We start from the raw sequence: 25,440 nt of genomic DNA on the forward strand, positions 1-25,440 counted from the left end.
CACCTAGTTATAGTACTTCAAAAGAAGCAAGGAGTTGGCCTCTTCTACCTGGAAGGAATTTGGATCGCTGAGCTACAGTTAACTGTCTGTAGGCAAATTTCTGTTTTTTATCAAATGCAGCCCAAAGGTTAAAATATTGAAAAAGAGAAGAGCCCTCCTAGGCCTCTCCATCAGCAATGGCCTGTGGTTTCAAGGCCCCCAAAAGGATTCCCAGGGACTTCACTTGTGTGTGTGTGTGTGTGTGTGTGTGTGTGTGTGTGTGTGTGTGTGTGTGCTGGGCTCTTTCATTGTTAGACCTGGTTTGAATATTCAAATCTGCTGTCAGCCTGAGTATAACTGCACATTGCTATTAACTGTATTGCTACCAAGTTTCATTAATCAAAAAGTGCAGGCACTAACACCTAGTTCATGCAGCTATTGTGGAGAGTAAAAATAGTAAAAATAGCAGAATGACATACCAAAGGAAGTAGGGCAAGATATTTGACAATCTCCAACAAACATTAGTTTTCCAGTTTTTCCTGCCAAGTATACTTGCACACACGTTATTACCATGGCCTCTCATCTATCATCTTGCCAAGTACAGTCACACGTAGCCAATGGGGACATGAGACGGTTGGGTTCCATAAGACGGTGTCTTTGAATGGCTAATGATTTGAGCCTGTCACAAATAATGAAGAGGCTTTTTTAGAATTGTTAGTATTGTTCAGCCCTAGAAAAAAAAATGCATTTTTGGTTCCTTGGTTTCATTCATTTCTTCATGTTTAGGAGCAGGAGGCTGCTGTCATGGCAGGGAGACCTGTACTTTACTACTACAATGCCCGGGGCAGAATGGAGTCCATCCGGTGGCTCCTGGCTGCAGCTGGAGTAGAGGTGAGTCCACAGTTAATGTCATTCATAAAGTGATTGCATCGGATACCATTCTCATGTCAGTGAGGAGATATGCATGATTCAAAAATCAAAACTGGACCTGGCACGGTAGCCTAGTGGCTGAAATCGTTCCTCAACTTGCACGTCCCAGGACCCCATATGGGCACTGGTTCTAATCTTGGCAGCCCCGCTTCCCATCCAGCTCCCTGCTTGTGGTCTGGGAGAGCAGTTGAGGATGGCCCAAATCCTTGAGTCGCTGCACCCATGTGGGAGACCCAGCAGAGGCTCCTGGCTTCAGATTGGCGCAGCTCTGGCCATTGCAGCTGCTTGGGGAGTGAATCAACCAATGGAAGATCTTCCTCTCTGTCTCTCCTCTTTTCTGTATAGTTGATTTTTCAATAAAAATTTTTAAAATCTTAAGAGAAGATCAAAACTGTCAGCTGTGAAGAAAAGGACTAATACATTTAACTTAGTGAGTTGATAAGATTTCTTCCTTCAAAGAGGGAAACAAACTGAAGAAAGTCATCCCAGCATCCAGACACTGCTCGAGCCACCTGCATCTCACACGCTGTGTTGCTGGGGCTCTGCTCCCACTCCACCTGCGGTCCAGCTGTGTGTTGATGTGCAGCTTGAGAAACAGCAGGTGGGGGTCCACATGGGAGAGCTGGAGTGAGCTCTGGGCTCCTGGTCCCCCTCGGCTGCAGTTGCTGCAGGTCTTGGGGGAGCTGAGTGGTAGGAAAATCACTCTTTCTCTGTCCCCTCTTCTGTTTCTTTCCATCTGTGGCTCTGCCTTTTGAATAAATAAAATACACAAGTAAAACATTAAAATCCAAAGAAATGGAAAAAAAGGAGAAAGCAACCACAGTAATTCCAATGTATGGACCTTACATGGGTTGTGTCTTAAGTTGTGAAAGAAAAAAATCATGGTATTTGTAATACAATTAGAGGCATGAATACTGGTTGAATATATGATGTTATTAAAGATGCCACAAATGTGATAAGATATTGAGGTTATTTTAAAAATAACTCTGATGTTTTAGAGAAGCACACTGAAGGATTAGAGGATATGATGTATGATACCTGGGACACCTTTTACATTCTGTTAAGAGGAGCAGGCCAACAGACAGATGAAACAAGGTGTTTGAGTTGGTTGCTGCTAAAGCTGGCTGATGGGTTGAAGGAGAAATGTTATACTCTTCTGTTTATTTTATGCATGTTAGAAGTTTCCATGATAATGGATTAAGATAGATGATATTAGAAAATCAATGTAATCAGAGTGTAAATACAGACCGTAAAGAAAGACCAGCTGATGTAGTTAGTAACCAGCTGCCTGTTCATAAAGGAACATACGTATTAGCTGAGTAATCTGTTGGCCACCCTGTTAACATGAATCAGAGGCGACCCCAGTTCCTGAGGCTCTCTGGAGAAGACCTGGAGACTTCTTATAAACCTGGAAATAGACTAGCTTTTTCATCTAGCAATCTCACTACTAGGTATACATCCAAAATCCATGAACACATTGTATCAAAGACAAATCTGCACCTTGGAATAGCACTGCTCACAATAGCCAGAATATGGAATCACTCAAGCTGTCCATTATTGAACAGGTTAAAAAAATGTGATTTTGCGGGCTCAGTGTGGTAGCCTAGCTACCAAAGTCCTTGCCTTGTGTGTGCCGGGATCTCATATGGGCACCCGTTCTGATCCCAGTGGCCCTGCTTCCCATCCAGCTCCCTGCCTGTGCCTTGGGAGGGCAGTTGAGGATTGCCTAAAGCTTTGGGACCCTACACCCACACAGGAGACTGGAAGAGGTTCCTGGTTCCTGGCTTCAGATCGATGTAGCCCCGGCTGTTGCAGCAGCTTGGGGAATGAATCAATGGATAGAAGATCTTCTCTGTCTCTCTTCCTTTCTGTATATCTGACTTTCCAATAGAAATGAATGTATCTTTAAAAAAAAAGAAAAGAAAATGTGATTTTATGCATTTACACACACATACACACAATGGATAATAATTGTTAATAATAATAATTCAGCTGCAGCAAGAATGAAATTCTACTATTTGTATCAAAACAGATGCTAAGTGAAATAAGCCAGACACTGCATGTTCTTTCATGTGGGAGCCAAAATCTAAAAAGAAAACAAAAACAAAGCAGAAATGCCTGCTTGTATCACTGCTGCTGCAAATGTGATTTGGTGACACTGCTTTATATCTTTGTGAAACCAGTGGTTTAGAAAGGCTCTGCTATTACTATGGTTTAATGATCTTTGATTATTATAAAATTTACCATATGTGAGTGAAATGGACATCTTTTCTTTTGATTGTGGTTTTTAGCCCTTGCCTATATTCCCACTGAACTATGGTATTTTGCTTGATAAGCTCTTCTTATTTGAAGCATTAAGCCTTTGGGTATAATGTAGATTAAAAACATGCTATGTCAAAGATGAAAAATAAAAGAAAAAGGAGAAAGAAGTGAAGGGGGAAGAAGGAAGCAAGAAAGGCAGAGGAAAGCTTTGCATCTTTGAACTACACTGAATCTGTATTGAAGTCATGCTAATATTAGAATTGATTAGAACTGTATTGTGATAATTGTCATGCCCTTTCTGTGACCTTGAGAGCTTCATGCCTTAGTAAATTCATTCAAATAGAAAAAGACAAATAGGTTACCTCCTTTTGGGCAATGTACACATCTATGAGGATGGAGGCAACTAAACGCCTAGGAGCACGGATTTTACCAGGGTGAGCCTGACCAGGAATCCTGGCCCAAGGCTGTGTGCCTCTGCTCAGTGCTGCTCTCCAGCGGTGACACTGAGCAAAGCACTTCTTAGTCCAGAGGAAAGGGAGGCAATAATGCACAAAATAGCACCCTGTGTCTCATGTGGGACCAGGAAAAGGAGTGGTGCCTTGTGAACAGAACTGCGAGAGCGCTCTTTTCTGCCTCTCAGAAAAGTGTTTACCGAAGCCTGGGATTACACTTCCTTTATGTGTGCTATTGCTTCATGATGTGTGGGACTTTAACCTTGTCCTTCCGTGTGTGTGTGTGTGTGTGTGTGTGTGTGTGTGTGTGAAGCAACAACCACAAAAACATGCAGATACTGCAATGACTTTTTGGATGTGATTATTTTTAAGAAATCCATCCTCTGGTTTCTCCGTCCTCCAGATCTCAGTCCTGCGGGCAGGGCTGTTTTCACAGTCCCAGCAGAGTGAGCTCAGCACAGGAGGGGCGAACGGCAGTGATGTGCACAGCCCACCTCCCTAATGGGAGAGAGTGGTGGGTAAGGCTGCCTGCACTTCTTGTGTAAGGGTTCTTAATAGCTCAAGGTGATCACTGTCTTTCACCCATAGCCATTAGCCTCCCAGGAGCATCCCACCTCAGCCACCCTCCTGTGATGAACAGCCCCACCCTCACCCCATCAATTATGCTTTTGCTGAATGGGACATTTTGAAGTGCCCACCATTCAGTTCCTACAGTCTGATCCTCTATGTGCGGATCCGCAGTAAACTGTTCCACAGGAATGATAGAAACCAAAATGCCCCGATCTTTTCATCACAAAGAATTTTATTACATTACAGTTAGCCACTGGACTTTTGGTTTGACAGACTGCTTAGAATATACATTGTATCATAGTGTCAAAGCTGGTGCGAATATATCTATGAACTCCTGGGTCCCCACAAAGCTTTTAGGGACGACTGCCTTGATTGGAGTCATTGGCTTCAGGACAAGCTGTGATATTTGCCTAGTGTCCTAGATCATGGGAAATAAAAATGTACATTTTTGTACTGCCATTACACAGTTTTAATTCCAAAAAATTAAAGGTATCATGATAAAACACCAGAATAGGTCAAAATGCTAGCAAAATATTTGTATTTATGGAAGTGTTACTGTAGATTGGTGTTTTGCTAAGTGCTTTGCATACCTTAATGCCTGAGTACTCACATCCACCTACAATGCAGATAGCATTACTATATTCATTTTATAGTTTTAAGATGTTTAAAAAGAGAGTTTGAGTAACATGCCTGAAGTCAAGCAGGTACATGGAAAAGGTAGTGTGAAACCCATGCTGATGGATCAGGCAGTCAAGCTGTGAGGGAACTCAGATTAAGTTTGGTTAAATGTTAGTATGGTGACTCTCCTTCCCTAAATTGGGAGTTCTATCCCAGTGTGTTTTGGGAATTTTGGTTGTCTCCTGCTGAATGAGGTAATGCACACCACTCTAGAGACCCCTCAGCAGGGGAATGGTCCATGGTCACAGTCCATGCTCCCAACATACCAGGTTCTGTCGTAACCTCAGGGAGAGACACAGGCTTTCTGAAGATGCTACAACTCCATGCTTAGAACTATGTGTATAGTGCCTTTCCTCTAGTGATGGCCCATCCTGAATCCTGACCTAATATACACAGCACGTTGCTTGGATCAGGGTGAAGGTAAATTGAACCTACAGAAATGAACACCTATTGCTCTTTTCTTGGTGGACCTAACCTCGATTTCCAATCACCATGTTTCTCTCTGTACCTGAAAAACTTATAAAATTTTTTATTTTGTTTGTTTTCTTTTTATTTTGGATTTTGTGGTACAATTTCATATAGACTTGGATTGCCCTACCAAACTCCCACTCCCTGACAGATTTTCCCCATACTGCTACAATAAGTCCTTCATAAGGAGTTATAATTCCATTAGTCTCTTATTTAAGTGTTCCCCTGATATTGCTGGTACAGACAATGTCAGACAGTCCAGCATCCCATTGTCTACATATTTCCAACAGTTTCATTGAGATTCCATATTTTATTTGGAAGCAGGAATGTATGTTGCATTGTACCCCAATATCTGGATATGGTAGTCACCAGTACTCCATCACTATACAATTCCATAAATGAGAAGCCATGAGACAAGGTCAACAACTGATATGAATTAGAACAACAGCCATAACAACACAATAAATTACAGCACTGTAAAAGAACGTGCCACTAAGTAACCAACACATGGGTGACAAAAAGGAAACACAAAAGTCTCTTGAGAAAAATGATGCCACCGTGTAGTCCACGAGCCAGCAATGAATTCCACAAGAGAAAAGAAAGTATTTGGAAGAAATTAAACTAAAATTAAAAACATCAAAATACATGGGATGCAGAAAAAAAAAACCAGTATGGATCTGATTATTGAAGTTACACTGTCCATGATGGTTTCCTTACATTCGAGAGAATATATGGTGTTAGTTCTTTTGTGATTGACTCATTTCACTGAGCATAATGGTCTCTAGTTGGGACCATCTAATTGTAAATGGTGTAACTTCATTCTTCTTAATAACTGAATAATATTCCATGGAGTAGATATACTACAGTTTCTTTAGCCACTCTTCTTTGGACGCACATCTGGATTTTTTCCATGTCTTTGTTGGTGTGGATTGTGCTGCTGCAAATATAGGATTAGAGATTCCCTTCTCATATGCAGATTTCATTTCTGTTGGGTATGTTCCTAGGAGTGGGATAACTGGGTCATATGGCAGATTTATTTGCAATTCCCCAAGCACTCTTCATACTGATTTCCATAGTGATTGTACTAGCCTACACTCCCAACAGCAGTGAAGGAGGGTGTCTTTCTCCCCACATCCATGCCAGTAGGTGTTGTTACACTTAGAAAATCCTACCTTTTCTGTTTTATGTGCCTGACCAGGACTGCTCAAGTGTAAAAGTCTATAATACTACCGAACGAAACAATAAGAGCTCTTTTTCCTGTTTCTTTTTCCAGTTTGAAGAGAAATTCATGAAAACTCGAGAAGATCTGGAAAAGTTAAGAAAGGGTAAGAACAGCTATCTACTTGGATGACATGAGAGTACTGAGTAGAATGTATTAACACAAGAGTAAGTGTTGGTAGAAGCATTAAACACTGTTTTGTGTTTCCAGGGTGGTGATTGGGATGTGGAGAGGGAGAAGGTGATTACAACAGGGCTGGGATCCTTGAGTAGAACTGAAATTCAGAGTTTCAAGAGCCAGAATTCTTTGTTTCCCAAAGCAATCCTCTTTAAAGTATTGCCATTGCCCTGTCCTTGCTTTGTGATGCTTCCAGAACCAGGAATGGCTATCATGAGCTCAGAATCCCACACATTGCTCCCCACCCATGGACACTTGCTAGATAAGATGAGAAAAAAGTACCAGTTATTCTGAGTTGGTTTCTATTGCATATTTGACAAGGCAGTGAATGGGATTGAAAAGGAGGATGTGCTAACTTACCTGGAAATACAGGAGAGAGTGTGAGGAGGGAGAGGAAGAGTAAGGGCCAGCAGCTGAAGAGTCAAGAACACAGACTTGATTTGCACACACTGCCCACTGGTGCTATTTAAAGAGTGCATAGAGGGTCCCACATATTAGTTTCTCTTAGGCCTGGCATTGGTGTCACGGACACAGGCTTTGGGAATTACTTCTTCTAGGTGGCATATGACTACGCTTTTACAACTTCTTCCAAATCTACCCAAAGTGTTCATGAAGATAAATCAAGGGAAAATGGCAGAAATCTATAATATACGTAAAAGAAAAATGAAAGCACTAATTAAATATTATGAAAAAATTAAGGAGGATAGGTAAGGTAAAGGATGATAGAAAGCTAAAAGTTAATCGATGTTTTACATGAAATAGTACATATATTTTCTTGTTTCATTTCTTCAGTTATTACAATAAAAACACTTTCTTTTCTTAGAAAAATGGGATCCATAGATATTTAACTGTCTTCTTTCTTTTCTCCTTTCAAAAGATGGAGTGCTAATGTTCCAGCAAGCACCCATGGTTGAGATTGATGGGATGAAGCTGGTGCAGACCCGAGCCATTCTCAACTACATTGCCAGCAAACACAACCTCTATGGGAAAGACATAAAGGAGAGAGCCCTGTACGGTGTCTTTTCTGTTTCCACATTAACACATAGCACAGGGATGACATGGATCCTGCTTTGTGCCAACAGGACCATGGCAGCAGGATCAGAACAAGCAGAGTGGAGCTGTAAGCATGACCCGAGGGATGGCAGAATCATATGGACATGGGCAAAAGTGATCTTGGAGTGAATGCCAGTTGGTGGAATCATAAAATAGTGACGAATTAACAGATGCAGACTAGTAGCATAGGCTGGAAAACCCAGAGACGTTATGAAGTCAGAGGGTAGAGAGATGATGATTCCAGGGACTCAGGCCTTCCGAGCCTGGACTCCAGCCAACAGCACAGTACAGTGACAAAATGTTTACATATTCTGAGATGAAGGTCTTGGAGGTAAAGAATGCAAGAAGATGGTTGCAAACTCTGGGCATTTGAGGAATGATTCTGAACATAAGTTGCCAGAGTGATTGTTTGGGTAGATCAACTTCATAAGGGTTATTTGAAGCTAGTGCCCAAGTTGATGGAGCCATCTGATGCATTTTATAGAAAACTAAAGCTGCTATCTTAATTCAGTATGGGAGAAGCTTGGTGCAGGATTTTCCTTCCTATTTTGAAGAAACTGCATGGTCAAAAATAATATCTCGTACAGGAGTAGGGGTAATTCTTCAAAAATTAATTATGAAGTTACAAATTCAACTACTAGTGTGTATCCAAAAGAAGTACATAGCCTCAGTAATACTTGCATAAAGGTCTATAGCAACATTGCTCATATTATTCAGAAAGTGAGAATTCACCAAATGTTCATCAACACAGGAATGAATAACAAAGGAGTGCCATGGCTATACAATGGAAGGGTATTTGGCCATGAGCAGGGACGAAGTATTGATGAATGCTACAGTGTGCACGAATTTTGAAAGTTTTACATAATGCAAGAGAGAACAGAGAACAGAGAGAACAGACAAAGGAGTATGAAATACAACATTCAAGTTCATAGAGACAGAAAGCAGATAAGTGGCTGTTCAGGTCTGGAGACAGTGGGCAGGGGAAGGCCGCAATGAAAACATACATGTGCTTTTGGGTGAAGATGATAAAAATGTGCTGGAATTAGTGTAGATATTGGTAAAGACTGAAAGCATATTAAACAGTACTGAATAGAATGCAAACACTAAATTATTGGCAATCGTTGTGTGTGAATATATGACAACAAAGCTGTCACTTTATTAAGTATTGCAAAAACTAAATTAGGAAAAGAGAATAGTCTCCTGTCATATGTGCCTGTTGTAACTGTGTACAAATTTTCAGCACCTAAGGGCATAATTCAGGTGGGTTTTCAAGAAAAGCATTCAGGGTCTGGTGCGATAACCTAATGCCTGAACCTTTACTCTGCACATGTCCAGGATCCCAAATGGGTGCTCCACCTCCCTTCCAACTCCATACTTGTGGCCTGGGAAAGTAGTAGAGAATGACCCAAAGCCTTGAGAGACTGCACAAACATAGGAGATCTGCAGGAAATTCCTGGCTCCTGGCTTCAGACTGGCTCAGCTCTGACTGTTGGGGCCACTTGGGGAGTGAGTCAGTGGATGAAAGATTTTTTTCTCTCTGTCTCTATTTCTCTTGGTAAATCTGCCTTTCCAATAAAAAAATAAATGAATCATAAAAGGAGAAATGTATACAGGAATAGTTTCAGACATTATCATGTAAACACCATGTTTTATGGGAATTGAGAGAACTTTTAAATACGAGCATAACTCTGAGCTTGGAATGCATAACAGATGAGAGATGGAGAGGACCTGAGTGAGATGATGGTGGCAGGGACTCTTGTAAGCTGATGCAAGTAGCTGGCCTCAGCCACATGGACCATGCAACATTTATACACAGGATACAGGACAGCCCTATTTGTAACATAACTGGTCACATGCAACGATTCTTTCACCACTGTGGCTCTGAACAGGCTATTGATGTATTGTGTATCTATATTTGGTCATAGACAAAATAAACTCTAATCAATTGGAGAGGCAGAGTAGCAGGGACAAGAGAGACAGACAGGGCTCCCATCTACCGGATTCAATCCAGAATATAGAAAAAACTCTCAACTGGGGCTAAAGCTGGGAGCAGGCTTCCTACATAGTAACAGAAACTATCATCTACTCTCTCCCGGCAGCTGGATTAAGAGTGGGATCAAGAATTGAACCCAGGCACAATAATATGGGATTTGGTCATCGGAATCAGTCTTAGCCATTAGACCAAGTGCCTATGCCAATCAACATTTTACACAAGTATCTTCCCTGCAGGTGTTTTCAAGGAACACAAGCCTAAAAGCAAAAATCATAGCGCACTAACTGACATGTGAGAGGCACCCATTGCAGGGGAAATTCTTTACCTCTGCTGTTCCTGTTTTCAAACTACAAACTTAAGATGCAAGCACTTGACTGGTTGTTTTGTCTCTCAGGATTGACATGTATACAGAAGGCATGGCTGATTTGAATGAAATGATTATTATTTACCCATTTGGTTCACCTGGGGAAAAAGATGCAAACCTAGCACAGATCAAGGAAAAGGCCAAAATTCGCTACTTTCCTGCCTTTGAAAAGGTGAGTACAGTCTGCTCACTTTTGTGTCACTGAGAGTGTAGAGAATGTGTAGGTCCTAAGAGGATGCCTTGGCAGGTCGGGTCATAACAAAGTCATCATAGATTGGGTTTTTATTATTTATGATTTCCATGTTGCTGGAATATTTCAACAAATATCAAATATTACCCTTAAATTTCATTGTGGAAAATCTCATCCACCCAGAAAAAGTCAAATAAATATTTAGTAAGCACATGCATCCTACAACCTTTTAGCATAATTATCATCTTATTATTTATTCACAGTTGTCATATGCGTTCATCTCTCCATCTTTTTCTCCATCATGCGACTTTACTACTTTTTTCATGCACTCCAAGGTAGGGTGGGGATATCAGTGCAGTTTTCCCTTAGATTTCTCAGTTGCAAATTATGACACAGTTTATCTAAGGTGTCAGAGCCAGTGCTGCAAGAGATAATGAATTCAAGTTCAGCCAAGGTTACTTCAGATCCCAGACACAGGTTAGGGAAAGAGGAGATCATAGAATCTGAAATAGTCTCTTCATGGAAAAGAGAGCTGTGGTGAAGGAGAAGCCTCTGACGGAGGGATGCTGGAGAGAGGGCAGAGTGGAGAGCCGTGTTCTGAAATGCCATGGCTGCACTCTTCAGGGCAGGGACAGGTGGGAATATGGAGCCGTAGGAGCTAAGCTCTTGCCGTTGGGGGAAGATGTAAGGAAGGGTGAGTGGTGTGAATGCTACAGGGATATGGGAGTGGAAGTGACAGTGGAAGGCAAGGCTGGCTTTTCCCTGAGGAGTGAGCAGAGCTCCACCTGGTCCTCTCCCTCAGGAGCCAGGACCCTGGAGAAACATCTGCATCTCCACATCTTCCCAGAGAGGCAGCCAAGCTGGGAGGAGTAGGGCCCATCCTGACTGTGTCTCTGACCATGTTCTGATTCCTCTAATCACCAGGTGTTGAAGAGCCACGGACAAGACTACCTGGTTGGCAACAGGTTGAGTAAGGCTGACATTCTCCTGGTGGAGCTGCTCTATAACGTGGAAGAAATTGACCCCACCATCCTCACCAGCTTCCCTCTGTTACAGGTGATCTACCTCACAGCCCTCAGAGGGCAGGACATGCATTTCCACTCTTGGCATCTAATACTCTAGGCCTTCCCCCTTCACCCAGTGTCGCACATCCCAAAACTGTTTGCAGACACTGGTTCTGAGATACATCAAGGAAAGCTAGGTGAAAGTTAGCTTGTGAAGTCTGTTTCCCTCCCAACAGTGCACAGGACTCAGGGGTGAGCAGAACCCCTCTCTCAGCCCCCTCTTCCTCTGTGTTCTCTCTTCTTGATTTCCTTGTGATTCTCTTCATCCCAGGGGAGTCCAGGTCTTTCCACCCTGAGACCATCTGGGCAGGTCTCCTCCATGCCATTTGCTTTCCTCACCTTTGCCTCCAGCTATCAGACCTTGTGCTCCTCCTTGCACAGCTCTGCCCTTCCCTCTGCTCACACAACTCTTGCTGTCTCTCATTGCCGAAACTGCTTGTAACAAGCAAAGCTTTTTTATTTTTTCCTGATTGCTAACTACACTTTCCCATATCTTCACTTTATCTCAGTTGGGGATGTCTTAGTGTTGTCATCTGATACACAGTATTTTTCCTTGCTTTGTGGAAGAGTGACAGAGTGCAGGGTTGAAGCTTGAGTCAGGAGGCAGAGATGTTTGCAACTGATCAGAGCCCCAACACTATAAAATGTTCCCGAGCTGTTCGTTCCTCCCAATCATGTCCTCCTTGGGGTTCATTTCCCAGCCTCCAGGCTGGTGCTGATGGAGGGGACTCAGCTGGTCTAAGAGGGTTAAGACTTTCTTGGCTGTGCCTGTGGTGGGTACTTTTTGCTCTTCCCTGAGACTGTGATCTGTGCCCTGCAGAACCTCAAGACCAGAGTCAGCAGCCTCCCCACCGTGAAGAAGTTCCTGCAGCCTGGCAGCCAGAGGAAGCCACCTGTGAGTGAGAAAAGTGTTGAAGAAGGAAAGAAGATTTTCTTCTAAACAAAGCAGACCTGAACATCAAGTAACTGGACATCAATGTTCTGAAGTCTCTCAGAACTCAATTCTGATCCTGACCAACTTAGAGCCAACACTCTTTTCTAATTCATATATTATAGTGAGGCAATAAAGCTCTTTTGAGCACAATGTATTCAATGTCATTATTCATGGCATGAAATCAGATTGGTAATATCATCCTAACCTATTTTCTTGAAATTAAGAAAGTAAAAATAAAAGAAAGTCTTACGTGAGTTTTTTTTTTTTTTTTTGGACATAGAATTGCCTGGTAACATCTCTCTTATAATCTACAAAAAGGTGAACAGAGAAAAAGACTTTACATCGGACATTCTCAAAAATGCACAGCAAAATAACTAACACTCTACAACTAACATAATGAAACATCCCTAGTGAGCCACATTGTTTTGCTTAAAGAGTGGTTTTTTTTTTATTTCCTTTGCTCTATAGAGCTTCTCACTCTGCTCTTCACAGCTCTGTGGGGCATGGCCCGAGAGTCACTCTCAGTTCTCCCAGTGTCACTCAGGGCAGAGCTGCCCCTAAGTAGTCACTTTTTTGTTTTGGCCAATGGTTAATTTTTATTAAGTATACAAGAAAGTCATTTATACTATAAAATATTTTATTTTATTTTACTCTTGGCCATTGCTCATCTGGTTAGCAGATTCCTCTCCTCAGGGCCAGTTACTAAGTTGTGTCACCCACTGCTGTACAGGTCAATTTTACTGATTGTATTTGGCACTTGGTTCTTCTTTTGGGGTCACTTGTGCTGCTCCCTCCAGCGAGTTTTAATCTTGGGCTCTTGTGCTAGACTTATACCATGATCTCCAGGGTCCCGGCTCCTGGCTTACCACTTTCCACCCCCTGGGATCCTGTGCTGTGGCCTCATCATTGCTGCAGCCTCATCGTTGCTGCATAGCTGTCCTCCCATTCCTGGCTTGACAAGTGCCTGGGGGTTATGGAGATGCCAGCTGTCCTAAAATCACTGGGTTGTTGGTGGTGTTGTATTGCCAGAACCTGCTGACCGTTAGGTCTGAAGGCCACCTGGACCAATTTTGGGTGGATTTTATAGGATTCCAAATTGGTATCATTGTCTCTGTGAGCCCAGTGCACTGCACAGAGTCAGATGTGAATTCTCTCCCAGCTTAGTGCATGTGGCTATTGTTGTTTTTCAACCCCTCCCACCTTCCAGCCTTTTCTTCAGTGCACAAAACTGCCTGGTGCTTCATTGGTGGGGATCTGAGTCATGAAATCCACCTTGTTCCTGCACCCGCTTACTTGGGTTCTGCCACTTTGCTTCTGCTCATGGTCTAATCAAGCAAATCAGCAGAATGGGCAGTTCTATGTCTGGGTTCACCTCATGAGGTCCTGGTGAACTCTCCTTCCCACCTAGGTGCTGGTTGGGCTGCAATAATCAACCACCATAGGGATATCTGGTCTTTGCAACATTGTTCCACTGTCTCTGCTGCCTCCCCATATCCACCGGTCTCCAGGTGTCCCTCTGTTGTTGGCCTGTCCTCTCCCATTTCCTGGGATCATGGCCTCTCTGCTTCACCTTGGCTAATAATTTTCAGTCTGTTTAAACATGTGCTTATCCTATTCTGCCATATTGTTTCTCCCCACACACAGATTCTATAATGAACATTGAATGTAATGGATGTGGGTGCAAAGTCATTTCCTGGGGCATTTCATGGGCCAGCTGGCACGGGTGAGGAACAATTTCTCACTTTAGCAACAAACTGTGACCTTCATATGCTTCCCCTCGCCCCAGCAACTCTGGCTTTAGCACATGGATTTCTGTAGCATGACCTTCCCCACAGTAGGAGAGAGGGTGAGGAATAGGATAAGACACAGCATGACTACCTGCAGCATCCCTTCCAATTTCTCCTTTTACTTCTTTTTTTCCCCTCAAGATTTTGTATTTTATTTGGAGGGCAGAGTTACAGAGAGAGAAGGAGAGACACGGACAGAGAAGAGCTCTTCCATCCACTGGTTCACTCCCCAGATGGCCTCAATGGCTGGAGTTGGACCAGAGCTTGGGCAGGAGCTTCTTCCAGATCTGCCATGTGGGTGTAGGGGCCCAACAACTTGAGCCATCTTCCACTGATTTGCTGTGTTAGCCAAGAGCTAGAATAGAAGTGGAGTACCTGGGAGTTGAATTCCAGCATCTCAGGTGGAGACTTAGCTTATATAACTGCTATAGTGCCAGCCCCCATTCTCTTCTGTACTTGGAAGACAAGTGATTTTCTTTAAATACAAATGTGGATCTCATCATCTTTCTTTGTGCTCTTCAATGGGTCACTGTCCTCAGCAAAATAAAACCCCAAAGCCTCCTCACTTCCTCAACTCCTGCCCATGCCACCCTCTGACTTTCCCCCTGACCCTGTGCACATTGGCTCACCTGACCCAACCACTTCTTCCCACCTGTCTGTGCATACCTTCCTACTTCACTGTGTTTCTCATGCGGTCCTGAGGTCTCCTGTGTGCCCTCTACTGACTTCCTCTGGGAAAACTGAAAGCCACTGTCTGCTCCACTTTCCTGTCCTGTCCTGTGAACTGTGGATCCTGGCTGCTGTGTCCCCAGTGCTTCATCACAACTGGATCACAACTCTTTGTATTTGTTATAATTTTCCGTTGAAAGATGTTGAATCTATCTTATTTATTCTGTTGCTACCTTGGTCAGATTGTGCATGGGACTACTGGGACTAATGTCAAACAAAATGAAGACTATGCCTTCCAGAAGTCTAAGTCTATGCCATAAACTGGTGTCAGATATTTAATGTTAGGACTGGCACTGTAGAGCAGTAGGTTAAGCAATAAAACAACTCCAGCATCCTATTCAGTGCTGGTTCAGTTCCTGGCTGCTCCACTCCTGATCCTGCCCCTGCCTATAGCCTGGGAAAGCAGAGGAAGATGGCCAAAATCTTTGGGTCCCTATACCTGCATAAGAGACCTGGAAGTAGCTCCGGGCTTCTGGCTATAGATTTGCTCAGATTTGGCCATTGCACCCATTTGGAGAGTGAACCAGAGGATGGAAGATCTCTTTCTGTCCTCTCATTGCAACTCTGTATTTTCAGTAACAATAAATATTTTAAAAATATGATTTAAAAATAATGTAAGGAAAGACATGATAGCCGTCATTACAGCAGAGTGTCCCAGTCTGCATGACAACATGTGCTAAGGCCCACAGGTGTGGGAGCCAGATCTGAGTGAGGCAGAGAGGGAAGAGTATGCAATGAGAAGTCTCAAGATTAGTAATTGATCTACAGATTTCAGATAGGTAGTAATGTTAAAAACAAATAGTAAACATGCATGGAAACACTCTCAAGCTTCATTTGAGATACACGGATATCAAAATTTTTCTTGTTACTTATCTGAAATTTACATTAACTGGGGGTTTTGTGTTTTACTTCACAACCCAGTTCCAAAGTGCCTTCAGGTTTCTTGTTATAGACATCACCTCTGGGCCAACCCCACAGTGCAGCTTTGCGTTTACCATAGTCCTTGCATTTAATCCTTGACAAATCTCAGTCAAATTTATATAAAAAAAATCCTCATGGGGTTGCAGAAATAGTCAATTCTTTTTATGGGTTTTTGCTTACACTTTTGTCACCAACCTTGACAAGTAACATATTAACTAGTTGTTTTCTAACAGGAGGCTGACTTCAGCAATTTCCCTGTAGTTCAGTATGAAACGCTGAGTGGTTTTTCTCAACTGGACTCTTTTCCCTGTAATAAGGAAGAGTCATACAAATAGTTAGGTGACGCATGCACAGAGATGTGTTGCAAGATGTTGATGAAAGAGGATGCCAGTCTTTAAGGTCACATAATGATATTGTCCATCTTTCTACATTTCTTCACATCCCTCCTATTATATGCCAAAAGAAATAACTTAAAATGTGTCTCCAGTTCAATAGCAAATCTGGTTTATACTCACATTGTCCATAGTGTCCTTGGGTCATACTTCGAGCCCTGTATTTTTCAGTTTCTGTGGGACACATCTTCACAGAAATGTGAAAATAACCAATTAGAAAACTGGGGCATGTGACTTTAATGGAATGAGGAAAATTAATGACATAGGAATAAAAAAGAGCAGGTGGAACATATCGCTAGATATAAAGGGATGTTGGAAAGATTGGTTCTAATAGAGGAAAACAGTGTAAATGTCAGAAGCAGATTATAATTCAGTCTTTGCCATTAATTATCTAAGTGACAAGACTCTCTCGTATTCAGTCAATTCATGACAAAATTATAGAATGGATAAGAAAATTTGCTTTCACCCTCAGAATTACTAATTCTATGCACAGGGCAGTCTTTTTTTCCTGTGCATGTGGGGAGAGTTGTGTTGTCCTTTGTAAGACGTTAAGAGATTTCTGTGGCCTCTCACTACCTGATACAGTAACACTACTTCCTCCCCATAGCTAAACAAGGTAATGCTATTTTGACTATGAAATTATACTAGAACGGATTTGCAAAAAAAAAAAAAATTAGAGAGGTATGCTTGCAGTTAGAACTTGGGTGTATGCTGACTTACTCTCTAGCGTGGTGGTATAGTTTAAATTAAGTCTCTCAGAAAGGATATGTCCAGACCTTCCCTGTCATTGTGCCCTTAACTTGATTAGGGTCACGGCATATGTAATCAAGTTAAACGGAAGCCATACTTGATTAAGCAGGTCCTTACTTGATTGCTGGCATCTTTAAATGTAGAGGGATGTGGACGAAGATGACATACCCTGTGAAAATGGCCTTGGATGATGGATACAGATGTTAGAGTGACACTTCATCAACTGGAGAATGCCAAGGATGTCCAGCATAGCCACATACCAGGAAGAGAAAAGAAAGATGCTTCCCTAAAGCTTTCAGATAGAGTGTGATTCTGGGTGACATCTCACTTTCAGAGATACAGACTTTAAGACTTCAAATGCTAAGGAAATAATCTTTTGTCTTTTGCCATCAAGTATATGGTAATAATTATGATAGCCCTAAAACTATACGGATATATGTATGCCTTTTTATATAGTTTATGAATTAAAATTATCTATTTAAAAATGTGTATTTAAAAAAAATAGACTGAGGCAAGAAGAGAGAGAGACTCTATTCACTTGTCCATACCACAAATAGCAGCAGCATCTAAACTAGGACAGATAAAAACTAGAAGACAGGAACTGCCTCTGAATATCCTGCATGGATGTTACTTTGGCCATGACCAGCTGCCTCCTAGATGCACAAAGGCATTAGCAGGAAGCTGGGTCACCAGCATGAAGTAGCCAGAGCTTGAATCATGCACTCCAATGCAGATATAGGTGGCTCCAGTGGCAACCTAGCTCTTAAATTCAAATCCCTTTGCTATTTTTTGTTTGTTTTCTCCAGAGTAACGCCCATGAGGGATGGAGTTTAACTTGGAATATGCCTCGTGATTTACGCAGCTCTTGGAACATTCAATGTTTCATATTAAATGTGACTATACTGATTGTATAAATGAACAGGAAAAAAAAGAGATTGGTTATCCAGAAAAAGTTTCTTTAAAAAGCATCTTTATACTGCTGCTAAAGATTGCAGCAAAACCATGGAAAGATTATCTCTGGGTGAGCACCAGCATCAGGTGAAATTTTCTACCTAACTTTCTTTGACAAGGTACACAAGAACTGTTGCATGAACTTTTTATACATAACAGAGTAATGTTTGTTTTATTACTTAAATTGAAGAGGTATTCCAGAAAGTGATCATGACTTTATATTCACTAAAACAAAATAGAGTGTACTGCAGCAACTTGTGCATAGCTGAGTTCTAAATTAGCAAACAGATTTTGAGAAAGGTAATTAGCCTCATGGTAATGAGGGCCCACATATTCCTCAAGCTCTCTATTACTGCATCATGACAGGAGAAGGGTCATGCTTATGCTTCATACCCATGCTGGAAATAACCTCTGCTTCTTCTGCACATTCTTCATCCACAGGCGTCTTCCTCCTACTGCCGGGTCGCAGCAATTTCTTCATGGTGCAGGGGCTGCTTACTTTGGTTTCCAGGGTCTTCTATGCACAAATAACAGCCTCAGATTGCAGAGTACAAAGACTAAACCAAGCAATAGGTCAACCTGGGAAATCTGGTCTATCCTAGACAAAGATCAATGGGGATCATCAACACCAGTGCAGAGGCTGGAAAATGGGCTCCAGTGAGAGGGGGAAAGCACACCTCAGTAGCATTTCCCCCAAATGCATCTGTAGGACTTTATCTGGTTCACAATCTTCCCTTTTCTTCCTTACATGTGAGTCCTGCAGATTTGTGTCTGTTAGATTGCAGAGTAAAGTCTCCAAACAAGGGACATGAACACTGGGAAAAACAGACTTGAAACCGGAGGCAGAAAATCCTAAAGGTTATGTTAGAGATCAATAACAATCAACTTCTACACTGAGAAATGGGAGGGAAATATGATGGTGTCGGTGGGGTGAGGAGGGCTGTGATGAGAGGAGCATAAATCCTGATGTGGAGAGCTGGATTGGGGACTGTTTCAAGGCAAGAATATGGAGTAAAGAGAATCTCAGAGAAAGCAAACACAGAGACCGCAGAGGGAAAGGCAGCTGAGAGAGACGGAAGCTGTGTTCTGGGCCTTTGTCTTACAAGATAAGTACTGTTCACAAGGAGATATCCATCCAAGCTTCCCTTGCAGAACAAGGTTCTCTTCCTGCCTCTGAATCAAGCCTCAAAGATCAACTCGGGGACTTAGGGAGGGAGGAAGAGACCTGGACAAGGTGGGGGGTCAGAACATCACCACTCCAGAGATCAAATACAAGATTCTGAGATTGGACATGTTGGGATGCCCTCCTTGCACTGTGAAATGGGTCATCTTAGCTGAGGGAAGCTGGCAATGGCACTGGAGTCAATTTCTTCCATTCTGTAGAGCAATTCCACCAGGCTAATGTCAGCCTTGCTCAGCCTGTTGCCAACCAGGTAATCTTGCCTGTGGATCTTCAATACCTGTTGAATTAGAGGAATCCAAACATGGTCACAGGGACAGTCAGACTGGACCTGCTCCTCTCTGAGCCTCTTTCAGTTCTGCTGCCTCCCTGGGCGTGTGGAGGTGCAGAACTCTCTCCAGGGCCCTGGCTTATGAGGAAGAGCATGTCAAAAGCTCTGTAAACTACTAGGTGAAAGTCCAGGCTCCCTTTTCACTCTTACTCCCACACCATCCACTCTCAGTTGCATCTTCCCCTGCTGCCAAGGATTTAACTCCTGCCACCCATGCTCCCACCTGACCCATGACCTGGAACGTGCAGCCCTGATAGTTCACTCATGCCTCTTCCCTCTATGCTCTCTCAAACTGCCCCAAGCAATGGCTTTCCCTTCCATCTCAGCTCTCTCCCCATGAGGAGATCACTTACATTTCACAAATTTCCTTATGTCTGCCCCTGAACAGTAGAAACATGTGTTCACGTAGTGCTGGAGGTCAGATACTCAGGGGTCAGCAACATTGGCTCCCTATGATGGTTCTCAGGGAGGCAGCTCATGCCTCTCTCCTGGCTTTTAGTGCCTTCTGGCACCCTTGGTGTTCCTTGTATCTGTCTCACCGCCCTCCTAGTCAGAAGTGGACCCTGGAACATATGTAGAACCTGGATGAAGTAAAAGAAAAGGAGGAGGAAGCCACAGACAGTGGAATAAGCTGGAAGGTGTTAGGGAAGTCAAGAAAGTCTTCCTCAGCCTTTTCTTGGGCATTTTCATCTTGCTGTTTGTCCTGTGTAGATTACAATCAATGGTTAAATGTGACTGTGACTGCGGCGCTGACCACCAGGTGGCCCTGGTTGCTGCAGCACCTGCCAAGCATTAGTGCACAGCCTCAGCCTTTTTTTGTGAACTTAGTGTAATTGCCGGCTAAATAGGAGCCCAGCCTATTTAGCCCTTCCTTTTCTGGATCTCAGATGGAGTCTACTGCCCCACATCTACACCCTTTGGAATGAAACTGCTGAATGTTCTAGCTTTCTGCTCTGCTTCTCACTTCACTGTTCTCAGCCCAGTCTATGCAGCTTACACTCCCCTTGCCTCCCTGTACCTACTCTTGTCAGGCCAGCGATGACCTCCTGTAGCCAAATCCAGTGTTCGCTCCTCCAACTTGACACTCACCTGTTGGCCTTGTGAGTGTCATGATGCCCCACATTTCTGGGTCTCCCCACTGTCCCTGACATCCTCCTCCAAGACTCCTGGCCATCCCCCGTGCCTTCCCCACCAGCTTCCCTTTTATCGGCACATGCTCTCTGCCCAGGTTGCCTCATCTGACTACTTGCACCTTAACAACAGTGATTTCCAGTGATAGGAATTCAAGACTTGCTACTTGCTGCCTCTTGGGTCGTTTTCCCTAGCGGAGGTTGGTTGCTATGTCATGAAGACAGCCCCACAGAGAAACAGACCTACCAAGGAAATGGGACTTTGCCACCTTCCACAAGAAGTGAGTCTCTGCCAACAACCATGTGAGTAGGCCTTCCTGGACATTGGTGACAACCCCATTTAAGCCTTCAGATACTGCACAGTGTTGATTAATTGACTGCCACTTCTTGAGCCATCCAAGTTCAGACCTACCTCCTGTTCCCCCTTGATTCTTGACTTCTGCAAATTATGTAAGGTAATAAATGTTACTCTCAGTCACTAAACTCTGAGGCACTTTGTTATGCAGCAATAGATAAACAATACACCCATGATTGCATTTCTGACCTTATCATTAAATTTGTTCTCACTAAGTCTCCACCTCAGTGGCCTCCCTCTTGTACCTGAGATGCCCCAACTTGTTCCTGACCCATGACCCTTGCCCTCATCGCTGCTTCTGGGTAAAAGTCTCTCAGCAGGCTGTTCTCAAGCGGCTACTTTTCAGTGAGATTTAGTCTTCTGTGGTATCCTGTGTTTCTAGAAGCATCCAGGGGAGAAACAGGTTTCCAGCAGATATATATTTAATGGAATGATGAATAACAATTCCATCAATATTTTGTTAACATAACCTTTGCAGATATTTCACCAATCCTGAGTTTAAAGGGTAAGTATTGTTTTCACTAGGTGTGGTAATAGACCTGTTGACTTAGAATGTTGCAAATGAATTGAACATTTCAAAGGACAAGTAGAATCAGGCAAAACTATTGAGCTCAGTGAGGAAGTGCTCAAAGATTGTGGCACTGAGATGGGGGCAAGACAGGTTATAGTCAACACGGAATGATGTTGTGCTGACTCAAATGCATCATCAAAGAAGGGTTGTATTAGTATAACATTGCTAACACATGCTTGTACTTGTTCTTCATGAGCATTTTGGAAGATAGCCATGTTACTGTGCACAGTGGCTCAATTCTTCACCAATTTCTCCAGTACAATGAGAGAAATTAAGTACCTGTTTTCACTTCAGATGTATAACACATAATATAAATAAATATATATATATAAATGCAAAAGGGTGTAAAAAGTATCACAACATATATAAAGATTAAATATAAAATTTAACTTCTTCACAAAATCTTTGTGTTAAATAATACCTAATAGGAATATTCAAAATGCCTGACATTTCATCTGATAAATATATATGAATTTAAATATATAATTTATTTAAATATGTAAATTTAACATGTACAGATATATTTTCCTACTAAACAGTGTATGGAGATTCAAGATGGCCCTATAGAGAGGTTGAGTGCTCGTGTCTTCCATCAAAAGAACCTGAAGCTGTAAGGGTGAGTGCCTCAAGGAGAAGCACCTGATCAGTAAGAGAGCAGAAGAAGCACAGTGCCACACTGACAACAGACATCGCAACAACAGAGAGAGAACAAAGAGGAACAAAACCAACTTCACGCGTCTGAGCCCCAGCCTCAATGGCTGAGGAGTTTCTTGCTGTAAAGGAAAGGGTGAACGGGGGAGTGTGGGCAGAGCCCAAGTGCACAAACCTTTCACCTTGTATCCCCAGGAAGGAATACAAAAAACCACAGCCCTCCCTGGAAAGCTCAAGGCTCCCTGACTTTAGAGCTGTGATTTGCATAGTTCTGTCTCCTCCCACTTAGACCCAGGACTATGGCAAGAAGGTACTGTCTTGAGAGCAGGAGTTATTGTTGCAATTTATGCCATGCTAGTGGATGGGAATCCCGTATATATTCCTCCCAGGAGTCCTGAAGACATTTTTGCATTCTAGTAAGGCAGACTGAATCCCATGGCACAGAATGGATCCAAAAGGAGAATGGCAAGCCCAGATTGCTAGCTTACATAGCATTCTAATAGCTGACAGAGAGAGTCAGGCTTCTGAAACAGGCAGCCCCTATAGTTCTGAAAATAAGGATTTCATATTAATGCGGGTATTCATATAATATTAGTTTATAATAATTATGTCCCATTGGAATTGGGATTATCCTCTTCATTATCTGCTCTGCAATCATTTGAAAAGTTGCAGATTGCTGACTTGTCCAGTCTGCCCCATGAGGCTCAGACCTTGCAGGAGACTCAAATGGTATGATACAGTATGTGTTTTTGCTCTGGACAATGTGCCCAACTGGGCATGTGAAGTCTGTGTGCACTATGCATTCACTCTGAGCAGTGAGGCAGCAGCTTCACTGTGGCGCAGTGAAAGACAGAAAGACCAAGTCCACCACTGGGCTCTAACGCTGCCCCTCCCTCCACTGCCATCTTGTGTATCAGTCCAGACAGACAGTGGCCACAGCTGCTTGGCACCACCCAGCATACACCGCAGCAGCCTTGATGTAAACCTTCTGTACTCCACCTAGCCCAGCAACAACTTGCTCCCTGGGGCTCACAGGTCTGATCTCTGTGCTTTGCATGATACAATGATGTGGCTTGCTGGGATCTCTGATCCAGGATTTCTGTGCTCTTCTCAGCACTGGTGTGCAGCTGCAGGGCTCTCGGCTCCAGCTGTCTATGGCAGCATGGATGCTGTTGCTCACTTGTTACTCAGGACTGAGGTAGCCGCATCAATACAGCCTAGCAGTACCTGAGGAGTGATCCATGACAGCTCGTTCTGTTCTAGAGAAAAATTCACTCTTACAGATGTAGTCACCTTCACACAGCATCTGTGGGGCCCACCTTCCCCACCTAGCACTAGTAACTCTTGACACGCTGAGCCTGGCAGTGGCTCAATCTGGAGATTCACTCAGCTCCTGGATCAAGCATTGATCTTTTGATTTCAGTGCCTGACTTGAATACTGGTTGTGAATCTGTGTGTTAGCCACACACACAGTGTCAGTAAGGCCTATTCCCAGTACCTGAGAAGCTCATCATACCAGTTCCTCCAGTAGCACATGGTGGGAAATCTGCATAGCAGAAACCTCAGTGACTGCACCAAGCACAGGAACAGTTCAAATTGCTGTGATAGCTAAACTACCATCAACTACAGAAAACAAAGTTCGAAGGAGAGTGTACAAACTCTAGGAATAACATGACTAAAGCATGAGCCTCATATCTCTGCCCCACCACACCCAGCTGGTACTGTGAACAGAGGTAGCCACTGCTAATGCCTGGCATTCAACCCATCACACTCTTGATTTTCTGGGAGACCCCAGGGTATTGGACTAGTACATGTCTAAAAGTAGAAACTGCTGCATTCTGGTCTCACTGAGAACAGGAGAGAAAAGCGACTGTGTATTTCATTCTGCATCAGGAGGTTCCAGACACTAGAAACACAGTAGGGGGATCTCCTCTTTCCTTCCTTTAGGCTGTAGGGGATGAGGATGCTGTTGTTCCAGTGTTGTGCCCAAACCTCCTCAGATTAGGGAGTCCAGAGCACAGCAGGGGCTCGGCGAGGCAGATAGCAGCTGAGGACTGACTGTGTTTCCTATGTCTCTTGGCTACCTAATTCACTGAATGGAATAAACCCCCGAGTTGATCTCATGTGGTCGTTGACTACTAGGAGGTCAGGAGTTGGGGTGGCAACAGAGCACTGGGTTTTATGTAAGAAATTGAAGCCCAGGACACTTACATCCTAGAAAAACAAAATATTCAGCTTCATTGATTAGAAATCACTAACTAGCCTCTAATGAGTGACTTTTGCTATAATGGATAGAATATGTTCTTTGTATTTCTTCCAAAATCACGCTATAGAAATTTGTCCTTGTACCTCACTGGTAATCTGGCCGTGTGGGGGTCGTTAGTGGCTGTCTGCTCAGACTGCCTTCAATCGTCTCATGTGCGTGCAGTTATCTTCTAACATGAGAGGCAGTGTCTGAATAAGAAATGATTTGCTATTCTGAAATGGATGCTCGAATGACTTAAAAGAAGATTTAGAAGATGATTAGATTTTGCACATGACAGGCTGGCCAATGACACAGAGGGGCTGTGGTGATCACAGGGCCCTGAGTGTTCTTAGGACAAACATTTAAGCATCTTGCCATGGCCGCCTAAGTCCACAGGTCTCTGGGCTTTGTTCCTTGATCTCACTTCCTCATCACTCCTCTCTCCTTACCTTGTGCATTAGTGCTGTCTTCAGTCCAAATATCTTCTTTTTCCTCAAACGATTTCTCCATGCTCTAACTATTGATGTGCTGCTCTCACTGGGATCCCACTCCTCTTGCTCCTCTGTGGTTCTATCCACTGCACCAGCCACAACTTGCCTTTTCTGTAAGCCTCATCTCAGATATGACCCTACTCTTTATGAAACTGTGTCTGACCACAGATCCAGGAGAGCTTTCCTGATCAGGCGCATTAGCTTCCACAATTAGCTCATTCTCTAGTGTGAGGCTGTGGGTTACACTGTGTCCCCAAAAGGTGTATGTTCACTCCCTAACACACTTACCTGTTAGCGTGTCCATCTCCATCTCCAGTGTCTTTGGAGATATAATCAAGTTAGGATGAGGTAATACAGGGTTAAGGATGTCCCTAATCTTTGTTATTAAAACTTTTTCAATTAAACTTTTTTTATTATTTTGCATAATACATTTTGGTAGGTATTGAGATTTCCCCCTTTCCCTATCCTTTCTTCTTTTCCAATTCCCCCAGCCACCATTGCCACCCAAATCATTACAGCAGTATAGTCCTTCAGCTTCACAAGTTCAACATTCTGCTATTTCAGTCCCTAATCTGTGATAACTAACACAAAGTGTACAAAAATGGAATCTGCAGTTACATGAG

At 43.1% G+C, this 25,440-nt stretch overlaps 1 protein-coding gene across 1 annotated transcript; it reads left to right on the forward strand.

Moving 5' to 3' along the window:
- The first annotated feature begins 774 nt into the window (after nucleotides 1-774).
- LOC121158669 (glutathione S-transferase Yc-like) lies at nucleotides 775-12,339 on the forward strand. The gene is made up of 6 exons (XM_040983539.1): nucleotides 775-870; nucleotides 6,613-6,664; nucleotides 7,613-7,745; nucleotides 10,176-10,317; nucleotides 11,260-11,391; nucleotides 12,220-12,339. Exons 1-6 carry the CDS (start codon nucleotides 784-786, stop codon nucleotides 12,337-12,339), a joined length of 666 nt encoding a protein of 221 aa, XP_040839473.1. The 5' UTR covers nucleotides 775-783.
- Nucleotides 12,340-25,440: the final 13,101 nt, after the last annotated feature.

This window comes from Ochotona curzoniae, unplaced genomic scaffold (genome assembly GCF_017591425.1).
Source record: "Ochotona curzoniae isolate NIBS_2020 unplaced genomic scaffold, NIBS_Ocur_1.0 contig_3819, whole genome shotgun sequence".
Classification (NCBI taxonomy): Eukaryota; Metazoa; Chordata; class Mammalia; order Lagomorpha; family Ochotonidae; genus Ochotona; species Ochotona curzoniae.